This window comes from Poromitra crassiceps (assembly GCF_964638095.1).
Source record: "Poromitra crassiceps genome assembly, chromosome: 2".
NCBI classification, from domain to species: Eukaryota; Metazoa; Chordata; class Actinopteri; order Beryciformes; family Melamphaidae; genus Poromitra; species Poromitra crassiceps.
Genome location: NC_139624.1, coordinates 86,686,487 through 86,706,333, shown reverse-complemented (window position 1 = coordinate 86,706,333; position 19,847 = coordinate 86,686,487). Strand labels below are relative to the sequence as shown.

Here is a 19,847-nt window from a genome sequence, read left to right as displayed (position 1 = left end):
ATCAGTGTGCACAGTCCTAAACCATGCCTGCGGATCAGTTGACCGTGCACATGGATTTGTAAAATGTATATTGATAACATCAAACAGGTACAACACAGCAGCCCACAGGCTTACATTATACAATTTAATTATCCTGCTTTTTCTGCAAGCATGATTTATAGGGAGTAATAGGTTTCATATTGTCACCAAAACACACACATTGGATCATACATTAGACTTAGTGATGTGATTAATCAATGGTTATGGTTCACATTATCGTCTAGGTGCCTAATGGCTATTATAGCTCAATATATGCATGCCAAGCTGTGTGTAATGGCACTGACTCACTGTATATAGGCCTCTTTTGATGTTACCAATATAGCTATTACAAATCTGTGTGCATGATTTATTAATCCATGGGCACTGTTTAGTAAATTGTAAGAAAATCTTGCCCACTGATTTCCACATCACTTTGATTGTTATTTCATTTTATTTTATTTTGTACCAGGTGACCCCTGGCGTGGCTGCACAGTTATCTTATCCCATCAGTCAGGAACATTTCAGGCTCAGAATGTTTTTTTTATTTAATTTTAGCAGCCTGTGTGTTTCTGACAGCTTGACGTCAAGCTCGCAATAACACCCCGTTTTCTCTCTTTTATTTCAGAAAGGTTAACAAGTGCTACCGGGGCCGATCTTGTCCGATAATAGTTCACTGCAGGCAAGTATAACTAGTTGAACCTTGTGACAATCGATGTCCCCGCTGCATTGGGATAGAGGATGTTTGTCATGCCCTGTGTGTCGGAGAGGGGAGAGGCTGTTTATTTAAACCGGCTCAGTCCATTTACTTTGTCTGGGTCCAGTGGAGCTGCTGTTTATTCCAGCGTCCTTACGGAAATAGTGCAGCACAAAGACACTCAGCCAAAGACACTTCCATTTCCCATTTGGTTGAGTTAGTTAACTGGCCTTGATTGGGCTGTGTTAAACACCAGGTATCTGTCTATCCACTTTTAATAGTCACATCCTGTGAAGTCATGCGTGGGGGCCTGCTCCCCCTATGAGAGCTAAGACTAAGAGTCGAGCACTGGATTAACGAAGCAGTGGTGCTCCTGTTTTATTGGCCTTGCCTTTATTAGAGAGATGTGCACGCCTTGTTTGCAATTAACATGCAGAGCCGCTGAATGGCCGGCGGGCACAAAGGGAGGCTTTTCATTAGACTATCTCTGGAGTGATGGAAAAGCAAGGCTCTCCAAAAGCTGTTCTCCAACCGCCCCTGGCCTCTCCACCTCTCCTCTGCTCCAGAGGTGCATGCATTTAAACGCCTTTGTCCCCAGTGTGTGCCTCAAGAAACCACTCGCCCTCTCCCCGATAGCCGAGGAAGTCTCCAGACCACACATGCTCTCGTGTGCACAGTTTTTACATAATCATATTGATCGGAAAATGACATTTTTGCACAGGTATTTTCATATTAATATTAAGGGTTATTACCGATTCAGAAGTATTCTGTTCCTGTTTGATCTGCCATGCCAGATTTAAAGTAAACGTTGTAGCAATGTGTACCTCGATGCGATGTGATTTTTTTAACTCGCAGTCTCTCAGCACAGATGTAATTGAGCACTTTGTTTCTGTATAAGAACAACATTCTCAGATGAAAGCTTTTGAAAGAAGATTGATCCCTGGCACCTTAATGACCTCTCTCTCTCCATGACTCTTTCTCTGCAGTGATGGAGCTGGCAGGAGTGGGACTTACATTTTGATTGACATGGTCCTCAATAGGATGGCTAAAGGTAAGCGACAATGGCCTCCCTTTCAGTCTTATGCTGCATTCATGTGCTCCTCGGACGGTTCGATTTTCCGAGTTGGCAAGTCGTTCCTTCCGACGTCAGTGTGTTCATGTGCTTGTGGTGTCAGAATGATTGGAATGTGGATGGAAACCAAATCGGGGTTAATGATAATAGGCCCTTTCCACAGCAACCATTTTGAGGTGGTAAAGCAGGTGTAACCAATAACGTTAACGAGGGCCCTGGCACTGGAAGACCGAAAATGGAATTGAACCGTAATTAATGGTATTGGTTATACCTGCTTTACCACCTCAAAAGGGTTGGTGTGAAATAGGTCTATAGATATATTTTCTAACTAATCTAGGTCCCTCTATGTGGACAGCAACTAATGGTAATACCATATTACAAATTACATGTGAGCAAAATAAGTTTCCAATACCAACAAACAAAAGCAAAGCATGTACTTTCGTCCGCCTGGTTTCTGCTTATATGATGGCAACTCTGGTACCGACATTTTCACAGAGTTTCTGAGTTGTTCCGACTTGAGCGTCCATTCACGTGAATCTTCCCAGTCGAGATCTCATTTTTCCGATTACTCCGACGCCACATGAATGCAACATTTGTGCTTGTGTTGAAGTGTTCCCCGGGCAACGCTAAAGCCTCTCGTTTTCAGCTGAGGGGCTTGGGGATGCATCGGAGGGTGACTTTCTGAGGCCTAGAAAGCAAGGAAGAAAGAGACAGACACAGAAACAGAAACAGTGGAAGTTGGTAGTAGTGCAGAGAGTGGAACAAAGAGAAGAGAAAATGAAAAAGAAACCAATACTCACATAAGTAATTATCTATTAAGCTAGCGTCATGCCATGTTGACCTGCATCACAATTGCAACATGAATTTAGATAGCACATGCATGGAAATGAAATGTTTAAGAAGAAAATCCTTCCGAAATCAGAATGTGCAAATGTTGTTATGGTCATCAACAGTTGAATCAATATTTAATGTTTAATATTTTTATTTATTTATGTATGTATTTATTTATTTATTTACTTAATTATGTATTTGTTTGTTTGTTTATTTATTTATTTGTTTGTTTATTTATTTGTCTGTTTGTCTGTTTGTTTGTTTATTTATAATTGTTTACAATAGTTATAATCCTGAACATGTACCCACATACCGTACCCGGACTTTCACCTTGAGTGTTGTCACCTATTCCAAACACAATATGGGTCTCCCATCTCTTGTTAATGAGAAAAGTGTCTCTTGATGACATGGCAGTATTATGTCTCTCTGTTGGCTTTGAGAGAGCCAGTTGCCCACCCCTGCTCTACACCAAAGATTATACCTTAGAAGAGTAAACTAGACTTAACAAACAAATTAACCAGAAAAAACAATTGCCTTTTGGTTTTATAAGCTAGCCAAACTAGCCAGCAGGCTATTTTAGCAAACCAACCAGTGTTAATGTTAACAACTTAATGTTAGCCAGTAACCACTACTAGCACTAGCTTCTATTCACGATACGTTAACTAGTGTGCAAATGAATCAGATCTGTTCACACGCCAGTGATGGTGAGGGACTATAAGTTAAGTTACCCTTTATTTATCCCTGTGGGGAAATTCATCCTCTGCATTTGACCCATCCTCTACTAGGAACCTTCCTATAGAACTAGGAGCAGTGGGCAGCTGCTGCTCCAGTTCTTTTGCCATTGCCTTGGTCAGGGGCACTGGCAGGAGTATTAACCTTAACATACATGTATTTTGGTGTTGGGAGGAAACCCATACGAAGCCAGAGAGAACATGAAAACTCCACACAGAAAGGACCTGCAGACCGGGATTCGAACCCGGGACCTTCTTGCTGTGAGGCAACAGTGCTAACCACTGAGCCACTGTGCCGTACTGTAGCTATCAAACTCAAAAGCAGCACAGAAATGAGCCATGTCTATAGAATTGTGTTGAGACGGCCAAGTCGAACGTTTAGAAACACAACTGGCTGCCCACAGCTATTGTTGCCCAAGAGCTGGGACCTCCACTGTGGCCACCAAAGGGTGCCTTACGTCCCCTTAAAGCCCTCTATAGCTTAGCCTGCCCTCTGCCCTTTGCCCTTTGACCCCTGCCCTCATTCTGCAAATGCGCCCATGCTGCAATCCCATCAGATCAGTTCTTAAAGCCTGGCCCTGATGCAGACTGTCTGTAAAACAGATCAGTTCTTAAAGCCTGGCCCTGATGCAGACTGTCTGTAAAACAGATCAGCTCTTAAAGTCTGGCCCTGATGCAGACTGTTTGCCTGCTGCAATCCCATCAGATCAGCTCTTAAAGTCTGGCCCTGATGCAGACTGTCTGTAAAACAGATCAGCTCTTAAAGTCTGGCCCTGATGCAGACTGTCTGTAAAACAGATCAGCTCTTAAAGCCTGGTCCTGATGCAGACTGTCTGTAAAACAGATCAGCTCTCAAAGTCTGGCCCTGATGCAGACTGTTTGCCTGCTGCAATCCCATCAGATCAGCTCTTAAAGTCTGGCCCTGATGCAGACTGTCTGTAAAACAGATCAGCTCTTAAAGTCTGGCCCTGATGCAGACTGTCTGTAAAACAGATCAGCTCTTAAAGCCTGGTCCTGATGCAGACTGTCTGTAAAACAGATCAGCTCTTAAAGCCTGGCCCTGATGCAGACTGTTTGCCTGCTGCAATCCCATCAGATCAGTTCTTAAAGTCTGGCCCTGATGCAGACTGTCTGTAAAACTATCCCATCAGATCAGCTCTTAAAGCCTGGTCCTGATGCAGACTGTCTGGAAAACAGATCAGCTCTTAAAGCCTGGCCCTGATGCAGACTGTCTGTAAAACAGATCAGCTCTTAAAGCCTGGTCCTGATGCAGACTGTCTGTAAAACAGATCAGCTCTTAAAGCCTGGTCCTGATGCAGACTGTCTGTAAAACAGATCAGCTCTTAAAGCCTGGCCCTGATGCAGACTGTTTGCCTGCTGCAATCCCATCAGATCAGTTCTTAAAGCCTGGTCCTGATGCAGACTGTCTGTAAAACAGATCAGCTCTTAAAGTCTGGCCCTGATGCAGACTGTAAAACAGTTCAGTGACACAGATGCGGTGTTGTCCAGTGTGATGAAATGCGGTGTTGTCCAGTGTGATGAAAGGTGAAAAGGCCCTGGCATAAAAACAACCCTCGTTCTTTTTAACCCTTTGTTTCCTCCTCCAGAATTCAATGTATAAAATGAACTTTTTTCCCTTTCTTGTTGGAAGAGTCTCTTCTCTTCGGCTTAACTTTGGAATCCAACCCCTCTGAAACATGAAAGTCTTGCCGGAGCACTGGAGTACTTTGAGTGCTAAGTCCAGCTGCATTAACTGCCCCCCCCCCCCCCCCTCTCTCTCTCTCTCTCTCACTCTCTTGCACTATCTCTTTTTCTTCCTCGGTCTCCCTCACCTTCAAAAACGTCTTGAGAGCTGTTTTTTTCCTCCCTCCTTCTCTCTGTTGATTTCTTTGAAAGGAATACTCGAATGAACCCTGCCACGCTGTTTCAAATCCATAAACTTGAAAGTGAAAAAAAGATGTCCAGATTAGCATGGTACACTGACAAAACAACAATAGACCTAGCTAGACAGCAGTTCATCACCACAGGAGACAATCAACTGTTGCACATGTTCAATCAATCGTAGCTGGAATTGCTACAGTATGAATCATTGTAAATTAGAGATTGTAGTTTCTCCTCACATGTATTACATGCAAACACATACACACACACACACACACACACACACACACACACACACACACACACACACACACACACACACACACACACACACACACACACACACACACACACACACACACACACACTCAGACAGATATTGTTACTGTATATCAAAAAGCTTTTAGCATACTTCATAGTTTAATAATTTAGAACCATTTTTGTACAAGATTCTCCCACAGAGGCCAGTGCTTAGCGTTTTTGAATGCATTTATTGCACATTTCCGAGACCCAAAAATATCCTCCCGCATATTTTATCGAGAAACAGTCCATGGCTTGCGTCCAAGTCTTTCGAGGGATGAATGTAATAATTTTCAATCGCTGTGCTGTTCCAAAGGGAGCCCGGTATAAAGAGAGATTGACAGATGTGAGCTGGATTACCCTGCTGCTTTGAACTCAGTCCAATTTTCGGTCTGTTGCAGGTGCTAAAGAGATTGATATTGCCGCTACCCTGGAGCACTTGAGAGACCAGAGAGCTGGCATGGTCCAGACAAAGGTAAGGTCCCTGGCTCTGAGTTGGGGGGCGGAGGGGGAAGGGGGGGGGGGGTGGGCTGCAGTCATTCAAACAGACGTTTGTCTACTTCATGTGCACAGGATCAGGGGAAATTATGCGGTAATTGATAACTGCTTCGTGATTGGAAAAACATTGTCTCGGAAGATAAAAACTTGCTGTTCGACACTTATCGCAAGAGACAAAGTCAGGTCAGACACTGGTCAGGTTCTCATAGGAATGATTCGCTGTCTTTGGAGCTGCAGCTATATAATGTAAGAATGTGTCTTCGTCGTCATCACTCAAACGCATATTCAACAGCAGTAATAAACAATCACTACAATAACCTTAAACTGACAAGGGTTCCTTCTCGTGAAATATGATGTATAAACGGCACTATTCATAAAACCGACTATTAAGCAGAGGCATAATAGCTTCTATGTTAGTCTCAAGCAGAGCGCTTGAAGATATTAAAATGTTTTTCTCTTTTAGTGTCGGTGTTCCTACCATTGTCTGTCTCTTTAATTTCTCTTTTATCTTTAAAAGTTTCAGCGGAAAACATACTGTAGATTTCATTCCTCAATCCATGCTAGTATTCAACAGTTTATTTCACAGCGGGTCGCCCACAACGGACCATTTGGAGAAATTGTTAGTATCTGTTCAAAGCATTTTCTCTCATCCTCTAATGCAAATGGTTTTTGGAAGTCTCTTTTGTGTCTTTATGCTATTCTAAAAGAATAATAATAATTAAGGCAAATCTCATGCAGGGGTGATGATATTCATGGAGCTTGCTTGCTAACAGACTCCAGTGTTCCTAGATGGTTCGCTAATGCTGTTTTTTGCAGCCTTGCTCTGTTCAGCAGAAGAGAGGTTTAGGTCTCTCTTTCTCTCTCTCTTTCTCTGTCTCTCTCTCTCTGTCTCTCTCTTTCTGACAAGTCCAAGTGAAAATTATATTGCAATATTGTTTATTCCATTTTGCGGTGTCATGCTGGGTCTACACACAAATTAGATTGTAATGAGGTATGTAATTTAGAGTTAGGTTTCAAGGATTGGACAACCAATTATTTTTCACATCGCATTATTTGGCAGCTTTATTTTTGGATAGATTTCACACAAAAAGAACATTTATTTCCCACCTTTTTTTTTGCGGTCACCCTTTTTTGACAGACAACAACATACAGTAATTACACCATGTGTGACCATTTCCTTCTAACCATCCATCTCCAAAGTGTCAACCAGAGATTGATCTCCCCCCAGTGGTATAAACCTGTACAGCACAGCACACACTCTTCCTCAATGGGCAAAAACTGATGTTAAAAAGGCAGCTTTTCACATTTAGAACTTTAAACTCAACTTTGGAGTAAATACAGATACATCGAACATATAAACACTGCAGTAAATATAGATAGTTTCTTATATATTTCCTCAGCCCTGTGGCTCTTTTGTTGGCCACAGAACATCTGAAGACACAAAAATAGCAAACCTGAGCACTCGAGATAATCTCCTCCGCCAAGCTCAAGTCACGGCCACCAGTGGCTCCTCCATATTGATTTGGCCTGTCCTCGGGCCAAACTACGGCAGGTTGTGTGTTGACACATCTAAAGACAGTTCCCTCCAAACTCCTACGTACCTCTTTGCTGTGAGCAGACTGCATGGCCTGCAGCCTGGAGAGAGGAGAGGAATATATAACACACACACACACACACACACACACACACACACACACACACACACACACACACAAAACACACCAGGTCCTTGGGGGCAAACATCGATCAAGCCCTTTGTGGTCCTCGGGGACAGCTATGAGTTGGTTTCACAAACACACACAGTTGAGAGACAGCTGGAGTGGATGCTCCATTTTAAGACACACCTGGCTGGATCGATGGCGGCGCCGGCTACTTTCAGAGCTGAAAGCCCGGAGAGCGCTTCAGCTTCTCGCCTTCGTCTCTGCCGCCTGTGGGCTGACACGTCCTGGGGGCTGACACGTCCTGGGAAGGGTCAGGAGAAATGTAGGGTGATGGGGGGGAAGGGGGGGGTGTTAGCCTGTCATTCTGATATGGCTCACTGGCACTCAAACTTTTTCTCTCTCCCTTCCTCCTTTCCCTGTATCCCTTCCTTCTCCGTCTGTCTCCTCCTCAGGAGCAGTTTGAGTTTGCGCTGACAGCCGTGGCAGAGGAGGTGAACGCCATCCTGAAAGCGCTTCCTCAGTGAAAGCTTCTCACCCCCCCCCCCCACACACACACACACACACTCACCACCACCACCACCTTTCCTCTCGCTCGCCGAGCACCCCGGTTCCTCTGCCCACTCAAGACTGACATCCCTCTCCGCCCCTTCCTCTACTTTATCCCTCTCTTCAGACCATTTCTCTCTGGCTCTCTACAGCTGGCTGGGCGATATGGAGAAATTAAATGTCACAATATTTTTGACCAAGTACCTCAATATTGACATTGCCACAATACTGTATTGGTGCTTTCACAAAATATTTACACAATTATATTTCTTATAAATAATAAATAAATGATTATCTAGTCTAGAGACTAGATAATATCTAGTCTCACATCACGATATCGATATAATAATGATGTATATCGCCCAGCCCTCTCTCTCTGGCTCTCCTCCTCTCTCTGTCTCTATCCCTTCTTGTCCATTATAGATACAGTACTTATGAATGTCGTGCCAGATATCTCACCTGGATTCATATTCACAACTTGCCTTAGAGTATGACGATGTTGATCTAGGATGAGGGTCACTTTAGTGATGAACGGAGATCGTGTGGACAAGCGAGGCAGTGCAGGGTGCCTGATCTGGGAACTTGGATCATCACTCCTACTATGAGACCCTTTGTCAATATGAACCCTGGTCCTCTATTAAACGTGATGTATGAAGTTGTGACTGAACCTACTGTTCTAGTGCCATTAACAGCTGTTTAAATCACACTGAGTGAAGCTTTCCATTCCAAAATTAGATATCCACCATCGGAAAACCAAATTATTATACTTTTGAATGGAGAATAGGTAAGGTAAATTAAGTTCTTGCCTGTCAAAATGATAATACCCTTACAGACTACAATCCTCTATATTAATTGAGATATTGGAATGTTTCAAAATGGGTACAGAACATTTTGGAAATAAAGTCTTCACGTTTTTCTCTTTCTCTGTGATATGAATAAATTACTGTACAGTATACTCAGCATCACATGCACATGTGTTGATGTGTGTGTATAGAGTGCCTAAGTCACGCCCTCTTCCAGGTTCGGCATGGGGCCTAAGAGATTTCATTCCCCATTCATTTTCCCATTGACATTTAATCAAATCCTTTAAAAAGAGTTTTACTTAGACAAAAAAGCGATTTAGCTATATTCAGAATCACGAGAGACCACAGAATATATATATATTTGCATATATATATATATATGTATGCATATATAATATATGTATGTATGTATTATATACATATATATATATATATATATGTGTCCAAGTGAAATGAAATGCATGTTCTATGGTCTCTCATAATTCTGAATATAGCTTAATCGCTTTTTTTGTCCAAGTACAACTCTTTTTATAAAGATTTTAAGACATGGGAAAATGGGAAAATTAATTGGGAATGAAATCTCTTAGGTCCATGCCGAACCCGGAAGAGGGCGTGACTTAGGCAGTCTGTTTCATTTGGGGCCCAGACAGCTGAGTCCTGTATTAAAAGAGAGATTATCTGATTGTAAAAGCCTCTCAAATCATGATTATTGCAACATAGCAGGTCTTTATTTATCCTTGAGTGATATTGCCTCTGTGGTTTCACGCCACAAATTGTTTGCTGCATCAACATTTCCGTTAACATCAATGTAATAGAAATATACAAATGACTGAGATAGTTATAGAGTTAGATATACTGCCATGTCATCCTATATCGATACTAACAATGATCATATTTAAGATGAAATTATATTATTGACATTGTTGCTATAATTGTTTGTCCCTCCATTGTGATTTTTTTGTTATTCTCTCTATGTATAGACAATGAATGACTTTATGAATCCCTATAGTGCTATCTGAAATAGATACTGAGAGCCTCAATGAGAACTATATATTTTGTGTGGAAAAAGTAACATTAAGATTGATAATAAATCATAGAAGCGATTGTACTGCTCTGCTGTCTGTTGTTTAATGTTACGTCAGTCTGAAACATGCGCACACACACAAACACGACAGAGTGAGAGTTTTGCATGCAATGAGTGGCATTTGATTGAAAAGTAACCTTAGTAAAGTCCCAAAGAAAAGCTGTATTATGCTCCCTTAGGGTTTGTATCTGGAATTAATTCCAAGTTTGTACAGATGAAATGTGTGGTTGGTCCAGTTCTGTCAGGGGAGAGACAGGCAGGGATATGAAATGGAATCAGTTCTTGTTTTTCACCCACTGAGGTCCACCTGCAATATTACAGAGGGAAGAAGACACAATTGCCCTGGATGTTCAGTGTCCAATTCATTCGATCAATATTTACTTGAAGATAAAATAAATTGTATGGCCTGTCTCCTGGTATATGTGTGTGAAGAACCTAGTGTCTTCAATTTAAGTAGAATATGAATTTCATTAGGATACAGTAAAGAAGTGCAAACACGCTTGAATACATGCGTTCCTTAACAGAATGCATATATGTGACACGGTCTGATGAAAGGGGGAACAATAGGCAACCATGAAATCGCACAAATCAAGATAATTTATTTTCATTTTGTCATATTACGCAAGTTTAGATGTTGAAGAACACACTCAATGTAACAACAGTTTTAGGATCACTAAATACTTATAATTTGTTAGCAAACTAAGCGTGTTCAGGGCAAACCAAGCTTATTTACCAACTTTCAGGGTGATTTTCCCTGAATGTATTCTAGGAGTACGGACATTCAAATAGGCATACTCTGTCTTCAACTATTTTCCGATTTCAATGTATGACACATCATTTGAAAGCTTACAAACTGCACTTTCATAATCTGTAAGAAACGGAAAAATGACCTTTGCCTACTTGTTACAGTACCTTGTTACCACACACACCTTACACACCCACACACACACCTTAAGAAGGTGACATGTCCCTCCCTCCCCTGACAGTTCTAATAGCTGGGGATGAGGCTTCATGCACTTCCTGAGGCCTCATTTGCATATGATTCACTGATGAGCTGCCACTGCTAACCAGCAGCACCAAACCAAAGCCCTATTAATATTCTTCCATTCAGGTTGTAAAGCACACAAACCTAATTAGCTTAGAAATGACTGTATGGAAACCATAATTACGCATGTTTAATTGCTTATCATGTGATGGGTACAAGTTTATTAGAAATTGTATTCATGCTAATTGCTTCTTGAGGTATCTGGTGTGCTACAATGCCATTTGATATCCTGTCGGCTCCCATTTGGGAGGATTAATGCATTCTGAAAAAGTCACAAAATTAGATACAGTGTATTGCTTCTTTTGATGCTTGGTTTAACTCAAACTGATTTTTAATTTAGGGATTTCTAAATTACTGTTTAAGCTCAGATAAGTCTTTGGCGTGAGATCCATCAAATTCAACATACCTATAGTTCTCCCTTTTTCCCCCCTTAGAAGGGTACAGAAGAGGATTAGGGCCACTTGGAATTTTTATTTCAGTTCTGAGTTTAAAGTCAGAATTCAGACATTAAAGTAGGCTACTGACCTTATTCTCAGAATTCTGACTATAAACTCAGAATTATGACGTTATTCTCAGAATGCCTTAAAGTCAAAATAGGCTCTATGCACGCAACACTTCCGTGTTTGATATTAGCCACTTCCGGTCCTATAGACCAGGGATACTCAACTTGCTTTGCCTGGGGGCCACTTTCGTGAAATGATAGAAGGCCAGGGGCCAGTTAATAAACAATCAATATACATTTTTCTGTAGCGGATTATAGGTTTTTGGGGTGTCAGCCGGAGTTTAGTCTGACAATGTTGTGCACACCGGATAGTTAGCTAGGTTAAGTACATACATACAGTAAGTGCCTGGGTAGCGAGCAGACGACGGTATTTGACAATTTAGCAGCTAAATCATAGATTATTGAAAGATAGTCCATATTCCAGACTGAAATGCTATAAGTATTAGGAGTATTGGCCAGAATGACATGAACATTTGGAGACAAAAGTCAGAATTCTGACTTTATTCTCAGAATTCTGCCTTTAACCACAGAACTCAAATATGTTTTTCCCCATGTGGCCCTAATCCTCTACCGTACAAGGGGAAATGCAGAAGTGGCATAAAAGTGAAAAGGCACGATGAAAATGAGGAAACACATCAATCAGGGAGAAGTTTGAAGTAAAGCCATCTTGAAGCGGATGAGTCCATCAGTCCTCAAACAAGCTGATTTACACCACTCGTTATGCAGCGACAACAGCGGAGCCCCCTCAGACGGGCCCTCCACACAGCCAAGAACGTTGAGTGGCCCTTTTGAGCCGTGGGCCTTGGCGAACCTCGGGTCCACTCTTTCATGATCTCTTGCTCTCCACGGCTCATTGTAAATCATCTCGGCTCTCTCCATTCCTTCTCATACGCTTGTAAATCCACGCGCTCTCAATTGCGGTCTCATGACTGGGCGTTAGAAAATGCATTGCACGTCCAGTCGGCAGCTCCTCTGCGGAGAGCTCACCCAGGCAGACTGCTACTTCCTCCTTCATTAGATGCACTTAGTTTGGCTTCGGCGGGTGTGGACTCGGTGGGAAATGCTCTTAGTAATGTTGCTCAGGTGGAGCCATGGGTGAAATATCCCCCTAAGATATTGTGGATAAGTCAACAAAAATAAGTGCTTTTGTTTATTAAGCCATGTTCTGCTGAATTATAGGCTGGAACCTGACTTTCACAACTTCAGGTTTAATCAGTCCCCCTTCGCTACAGTTATTCTCAATCTTTGTCCATATTTAGGACCCCTAATTTACTCCATATCAGAGCCATGGACGCCCCGTTTGATGAGATTTTGTCTCTTGGACCCAAATCTTTGAATATGTTTATTGTCAGATATGGTTTTGTCCAGAATCCCATGACTATCTGTGTTGTAGGTAGAGAGATAACAGTGGAACTATGATCAAAATAGTCATTTCTGTGGTGGGAACATTAGTAATTGGTTAATTTGCTGGGGACCCCCTGGAACCCCATAAAGGATCCCTGGTGGTCCCCGGACCCCAGGTTGAGAGCCACTGGCTTAATATTAATAACTGCTGCCACTCAGCTATTTCACTTTTTAACACCCCATTAATTTTGGATCTAAGTCCAAGAGGTGCTTTTGCTGTTGCATTAGAAAAAACACCTGTGGATCAGTCAAGTTTTGAATCATTGAATGACAACACAACATGCTGACAATCATGTCCTTTCCCAGTGGAGAGGGTTGGGAAACCCCAGAGTGTTTGCTTTTTGGAAAAACTGTCTGGGATGCTTTCCAGGATTTCTTAAAGAGAGAAGCCGTGTTTTTCTGTGCTGGTGTTGTCGGGAGTGAATGGAAAGCAGATTGCAGACTGTGCCTCTCATGTCTGTCCAAGGCCTTGATACCTTTGATCTTCTTAAGAAACAAACAAGCTTTTAAACTTGGCACTCACGGCTGGTGTCTGCTGGTCAAAATGCTGATCCTGAGAAAATTGATCTTGCTTGAATAGTTACGCACACCCATGCTTATACAATGACTAGGGTGAAAAATGTGGACTCCCACCATGTTACCCCAAAAACTTTGTTCATCACACATCTTCAAATCTTAACAGGAAAAGTGACAGATCAAAGAGGATGTGTGACCGTATGGCAAACTTAAGAGAACGGCAGTGAAAATACCCACACACCAATGTCTGTGGACTGGAAAAGCCTCAATGAAAAGTCCACAGGCTGAGCTCAATGCAAAAGTGTGGCAAAAGTGACAAAGTGACCTTTATGGCAATACAGACAAAATAGTCACAACTAAGATCAAATGGATGTGATTTTATTACACTAGCTCTGGGATAAATCATTTGCAAATGTTTCCCCCCTCGTCTTTACACAACAACAACATCCTTTTTTGAAGCAAAGAGAAGCAATAGCAAGCCCACAACCACTACACTAAAACTGTTTCATCCAGCTTCAAACAATGCTCCTGGGATCCAATTTTTCTTTTGCAAATACATTTATTTTGCTTTGTGTAAAAGTTCAAACAAACGTTAAAACCACACAGTGCAACTTTAACACAGTTCTACTATTACAATTCTTAGCACAGGATATCACTCAAATACAGGCTACATTTGTAAAGTGTTCCAGTTGTGATTACTGGGTGCAATTAATATGTGTAGAATTGCTCGTGTTGAGTTCATCCTCAGGTGCAGACCTACGTACAGTATAGGCCTAGATGTGAAATGAGATGTTGGCTTCTCCATGGAGTTGATGGTGTAGTTAGGGCTGTGGATAATAATTGAAGAGGTGTGGTGAAAGGTTATGGGATGTTTAGCGGTTAAGGCAGCTGGAGGTGATGCGTCGCAGAGAGGGCCAACATCTGGCACAGTAGAAAAGGCAATGCCTTCAATCAGAAAGCAAATCTCCTCTCATTACCCCCTGCTTCCTCCTCTCGGCTTATTAATGGGCACGCAGCAGCCACACTGACATTTTACACCGTTTCATCCCTGTCCCATCATGCATCTGGGGGATACCCTGGCATTTCACCGCAGTGTTTTCATCAGTGTCTGACCAGCGCGACCCCAATACTGCTCGCTGTCACTCATCATAAGTGAGTTTATCAACACACATCTAATCGCCACACTCCGCAGGGACCTTAACCATTTGCATACTAAGATTGCTTTCTTTTGCTCGGCTGAGAAAGCACCCTCCTTTGCATAATTATTAATGATAAAGAGAGTGTGAACAAACGTGTCAGAAGATATTAGCGTCGGGTATAAACAACTGGAGTCTAAAGGATCCGTTTAGTGACGTGCCGGGAAGGAAAGACGAGGCCAAAGGGCTAAGAAAAGTGAGCCGACAGAGTCGTGACTGTGGAGGACGCTCTTTCTCCTTGAAGGAAAGGGGTTAATAAACAGGTCAGGCGTGGAGAACGATATCGCATGGATGTTATTTATTTCGGCTTCAATCATTGTTTAACCACGTAGCCCCGGTGGGTTTCAAAAAGACTTGGCCAAGAACTGAAGATCAGGGAAAACAGAGAAACGCCATACAACAATGTAGAAAATACATGAGCAAAAAACCATCAGAATCACATAAAAGGCTACAGCAGCATTCAAAAGCCAGTAATCCAATTGCAAAGTAGCCGTGCCAGGAGCCATGCCTTCAATACAACATATAATTACATGTAAGATTGTAGAAAACACCCCTCCAATAGAAGGAAGACCTACAGTAGTAGATGTTTACATCTAGCTGAGTCTCAGTAGCTTCTCATTGCAGTGTTTCTGTGTAGCATTATAGCAGCAGGCCCATATTGTCTGTCATCTGTTGTCGGTAATTACCACTTTTACACTGTCTTACCCTCTGTGGATAATGCTCAGCGTCTATAGGAGAACTGTTTCATATGAATAGTTTAACTGTTTGTCACTTTATATGAAACAGCTGCACTCCTTTCACAGGACAGCAAAAAAGAAGCCATGCAGAACATGGTTCAATTGGGCGGTTGAGACACCCCCCCCCCCCCCCCCCGTGTCCTCCTCTGCTAAACACAGGCCTGTATACCCTGCACTGCACAATCTAATAACATGATATTAAAAATGCCCACAGCGATTGTTGAGATGCGACGGCACATTTGCGCCGCGATGGATGACCTTTTGTGAATTCTAATGAGGCTTTTTCAGAAGTTTCAAAAGCAAAACATACTGTACCATGTAGAACAATAACAGCTGTGAGCAAGTCTCCCCGTAGTTAAATGCTTTTGTGCGTGGCACAAAAATTAAATCACATTATTACATATTCTGTGGTACAGTCTTGGGCCGTGGCATTAGCAATGCAGGACAGTTATTAGCCCTGTCTGTTTTTCTTTTTCTTTTCTGTTTTTTTACTGCAATTAAAAATGAATTAAGACGAGTGGATGTGTCTTATAAACGTGAAAGGGGCATTTTGTGGGTTGTAGTTTAAAAGATCTGTTGTGTGTCTGTGTGAGAGATGAGGAACTGGTATCTCAGTCATGCTACGTTCCTGCAAACCACTGATATGTTGAATCGTAACGCTTCTGAACCAAAAATATGTTGCATATCAACATTTATAGATACATTGTAACGTTCTAGCCTAGACCTCTAGCGGTCGTGAAAATAGCGACAATCTGCTATTCATTCAGCGGCTCCTCTGGTCGGTCGGGGGACCTGTTCTTCGGGGGAGGGGAACTGGGGGGAGTAGCATGATCTGCCCACACGCTACGTCCTGCCGTTGAAACTCCTCACTGTCAGGTGAAAAGAAGTGTCTGGTGACTACACATGTATCGGTGGAAGCATGCGCTTGTCTACAAATCTCCCCAGATCGGCAGAGGGGGTGGAGCAACAACCATGACAGAAAAAAAAAGCTTGATAAAAAATAATTAAGTAAGGGTATCGTGGACGGGGGTGGCGTAGTGTGTAAACATTTCCCTTAGACACCAGTCCATTTCAACACCGGAGACCAGAGTTCGATTCCCAGGTTTCCAAGTCGAAAGTCTACATTTAAGTCACATTTAACGTTTTTGTTATTTATAATCATAACCTTAACCAAGTTGATTTAGTTGCCTAACCATAACCCAAGTTGTTTTATTTGTGTAACGTTTTGAAATTAACGGAAACGCGGCCGTTTTCGAATTAACCGACTTTTTCTAATTTATGTTGGAAATGCTCCTGTGGTTGGACTCATTGATTATTATTTTTTTGGTTCAGATTTTTTTTTTTTTTCATTTCTTCAGATGTTTTTCTCTCACATTTTCTCCCCAATTGTATTTGGCCAATTCCCGCTCTGGCCAATTTGGCCGATCTGGGGAGAGCCGTAGACTAGCACATGCTTCCTCCGATACATGTGCAGTCGCTAGCTGCTTCTTTTCACCTGACAGCGAGGTCCTGTTGGTTTTCACCAACAGGACGTAGCGCATGGGAGGATCACGCTATTGCCCCCAGTTTGGTTCAGAAACATTGAGCTTCAGCGTATCCGTGCACAAACATCAAATGCCAACAGATTATGGCGTCTGGGTTGCAGCGTATCTCCCCCTTTCAGGAGGTGAGGCTGTCCTGGCTTCACAAGTCACATGACCAAGAATAATCTCAGGGGTCGGGCGGGGTCAGGCGGGGTCGTGGCCGCTCTCCCCATGCCTCTCCTTCAACAAATAACTGATAATGACCTTTGACACCCCCCTTTGCATGAGAATTGACATCAGTATTCTGCAGTTCCAACCCACAGGACCATGCGAAATGCCAGCCTTCCATATCCAAACTTGGATTTTTTTTAATGAACCCATCCAGAGGTTGGGGGTAGGGGGTGGGGGTGGGGGTGGGTGGAGGCGAGCTTTGGGCTCATCTGCATCACAGATTAGGGTGCTTAGAGAAAAATCAACCATCCATGATTCATTACATGTTTCCTGCTGAGCCTCGGAGATGGCAACCATCCTAGCAACAGGATCCTAGCAACAGCAACAACTCTCTGCCACTGCGGGAGCCTATCAGAAACTTTGATGCCTGATCAAAATTTAGCCAATGAAGAGAGGGGGGACATGAGGAACTGTGATGATGCGTTTCCTCCTGCAGTTGGCCAGATTAGGCTGTTTCAGGGCTCCAAACTCACTGGGATAATAGGCCTGGCTCCACCTATATGTACGGTATATGTTTTATATGTGTTTTGTTCCCTGTATATCTTTATGAATCTAATGATTATGTAATGGTGTTTCATAAGCATTTTTACTGTTTATTAGAGCAGAATGTGATGTAGTTTATGAATTGCCGGGTTGTCACATGTTTCATTTGTGTTGATACTCTATCTGTATTTTGCGCTGTATGGGTGTATGTGCCTACAGTATATGGTTATCATTACCATCATTACATTATCATTAAATACATATATACACACACATGAGCCATAATATGGGCAATATGGGCATACATTGACAGACACAAGTCTTATTAAATGTATTCATTCCTTTGGTCAGTTGGTGTTGTTTGATTAGAGATTACATGTTATATCATTTTTCTGTAACAGGAAATATAGTCCTATATAACGCAAGGCTGTAAAGTAAGCCTATATGTTTTATTTCCATTCAACCTATAATGATAAAAACACATTTTGTTGCTAAAATAATTCTCACCTCTAGTTCTATTGCAGTCCACCTCTCACTTTTTATGGATATATCCATATGGATATGGATATATCCATGTGGATATGGAATCCCTATCCCTGTGTAACTGGTCATTTCAATAAATGAGAGACTAGTAGAAAGTTAATAATAATAATAATAATAAATTGTATTTGTCATGCACTTTTCATTTAAGATAAATCTCAAAGTGCTACAGAGTAAAAACAGAACCATATAAAATGCAACAAGGCAAGAACACTAAAAAAGTTACACAGGACGGCCTGGTGTAGGCAAAGGCCTGATTAAAAAAATTGTAGACAATGGCCCCTATCGTTGCATCAGCCTTTAAACTGCGCTGAGCGCCTGGCGCAGCGCTGATCAGTGGGTGTGGACCAGCCCACTCGATATCTTGGTGTTGGCGCTACACGCAGCCTAAAGCATTACAACCACGCCTTTTAAGCGTAAAATTATGCACTGTCTGGTCATTGGGTAAGTGCAGTAAACGAAGCACATGCTTCACTTTTCAGCTCCAATTCCACGAGAAATCCAGTAAAACCAGACAAGCCAAGCGCTCTGCTCCCCCCCCCTCCCTTCATCCCGTCTGTCTGTCTCCATATATAGGCTATTATTCCATATTATTATGCTTCTCAAACCAATCTAACTGCAGTTTAAATACTGCAAGCATGTAAATACGCTACACTATAGCAAGATCAAAGTGAAAAGAATGTTCTAATCTAAACGCATCAGCTAGAAAAATATAGCCTATCCCTATATGATGAGATTAATTAGATTGGTGAAAGTTTGTCCAGAAAGATATCGTTTTCTCTCCCCTGCTGCAGAGGTAGGATGATGCACATAAATATAGCATACATTATGTAAAGTCTTTGCAGAAATGTGTTTTTATTGTAAAACTAAAATGTGAAGTAGAGCCAATTTATTGGAGCGGACATCACAGTAGGACATGACAGTAGAACCGCGCACTGTCACTCATCTAAATCACGTTAAATCTACAAGGGATATATATAGCCCCAATATGACATAGATGTTTCACATAGGGTGGTGTTTTCATTTCGATGTTTTATTTGGTCCAATATTGAAATGTTCTACAATTGCAGGTTGTGTTACCATTACACATTATTTAGATCTACCTTTATATCTATTTCGGCTCATTTGGTTGCTATTTAGTAGCGAAATGGAGTAGCCCAATGCATGCTGGGACATGCCAGGCAGTGAACTTACAACTTCTTTTTCCTATGGGACGTGTGTTGTGTCTGTCTGAGCGAGGGAGTCAGAGAGAGAGAGTCGTATTGTGCCTGTCAGACTGAGGAGAGAGAGGGAGTGACACAGAGAAGGGTGACAGAGGAGAGCCAGAGGAACGCTCCGCGCAACTGGCGCACTGAATAGGCCTGGTTTTCAAAAGCGCAAAGCGCTAAATTTACGCCAGGTGGGAAGATATCATTAGGCCGGCATTTAAGGCCGAAACGCCCATTCTCGCCCATTCAGGGAGTGCGCCACGCCCATTCAGCCTAAAGCGCATTTACCAGCCTAAAGCCATGTTGATATCTTCCCGAGACAGGCGCAAGGCACGTTTTTTTG

At 42.3% G+C, this 19,847-nt stretch overlaps 1 protein-coding gene across 1 annotated transcript in view; it reads left to right on the top strand.

Annotated features, from left to right (window-relative positions):
* Nucleotides 1–8,228, top strand: part of ptprn2 (protein tyrosine phosphatase receptor type N2) — a gene marked incomplete at its 5' end in the record, with an annotated part of 195,651 nt that extends 187,423 nt beyond the window's left edge. Inside the window, 4 exons of the mRNA XM_083654591.1 lie at nucleotides 644–697; nucleotides 1,699–1,763; nucleotides 5,929–6,002; nucleotides 8,139–8,228. Coding sequence (XP_083510717.1) covers nucleotides 644–697; nucleotides 1,699–1,763; nucleotides 5,929–6,002; nucleotides 8,139–8,210 — 265 coding nt within the window. The 3' untranslated portion in view covers nucleotides 8,211–8,228. The remainder of the gene's footprint in view (nucleotides 1–643; nucleotides 698–1,698; nucleotides 1,764–5,928; nucleotides 6,003–8,138) is intronic.
* Nucleotides 8,229–19,847: the final 11,619 nt, after the last annotated feature.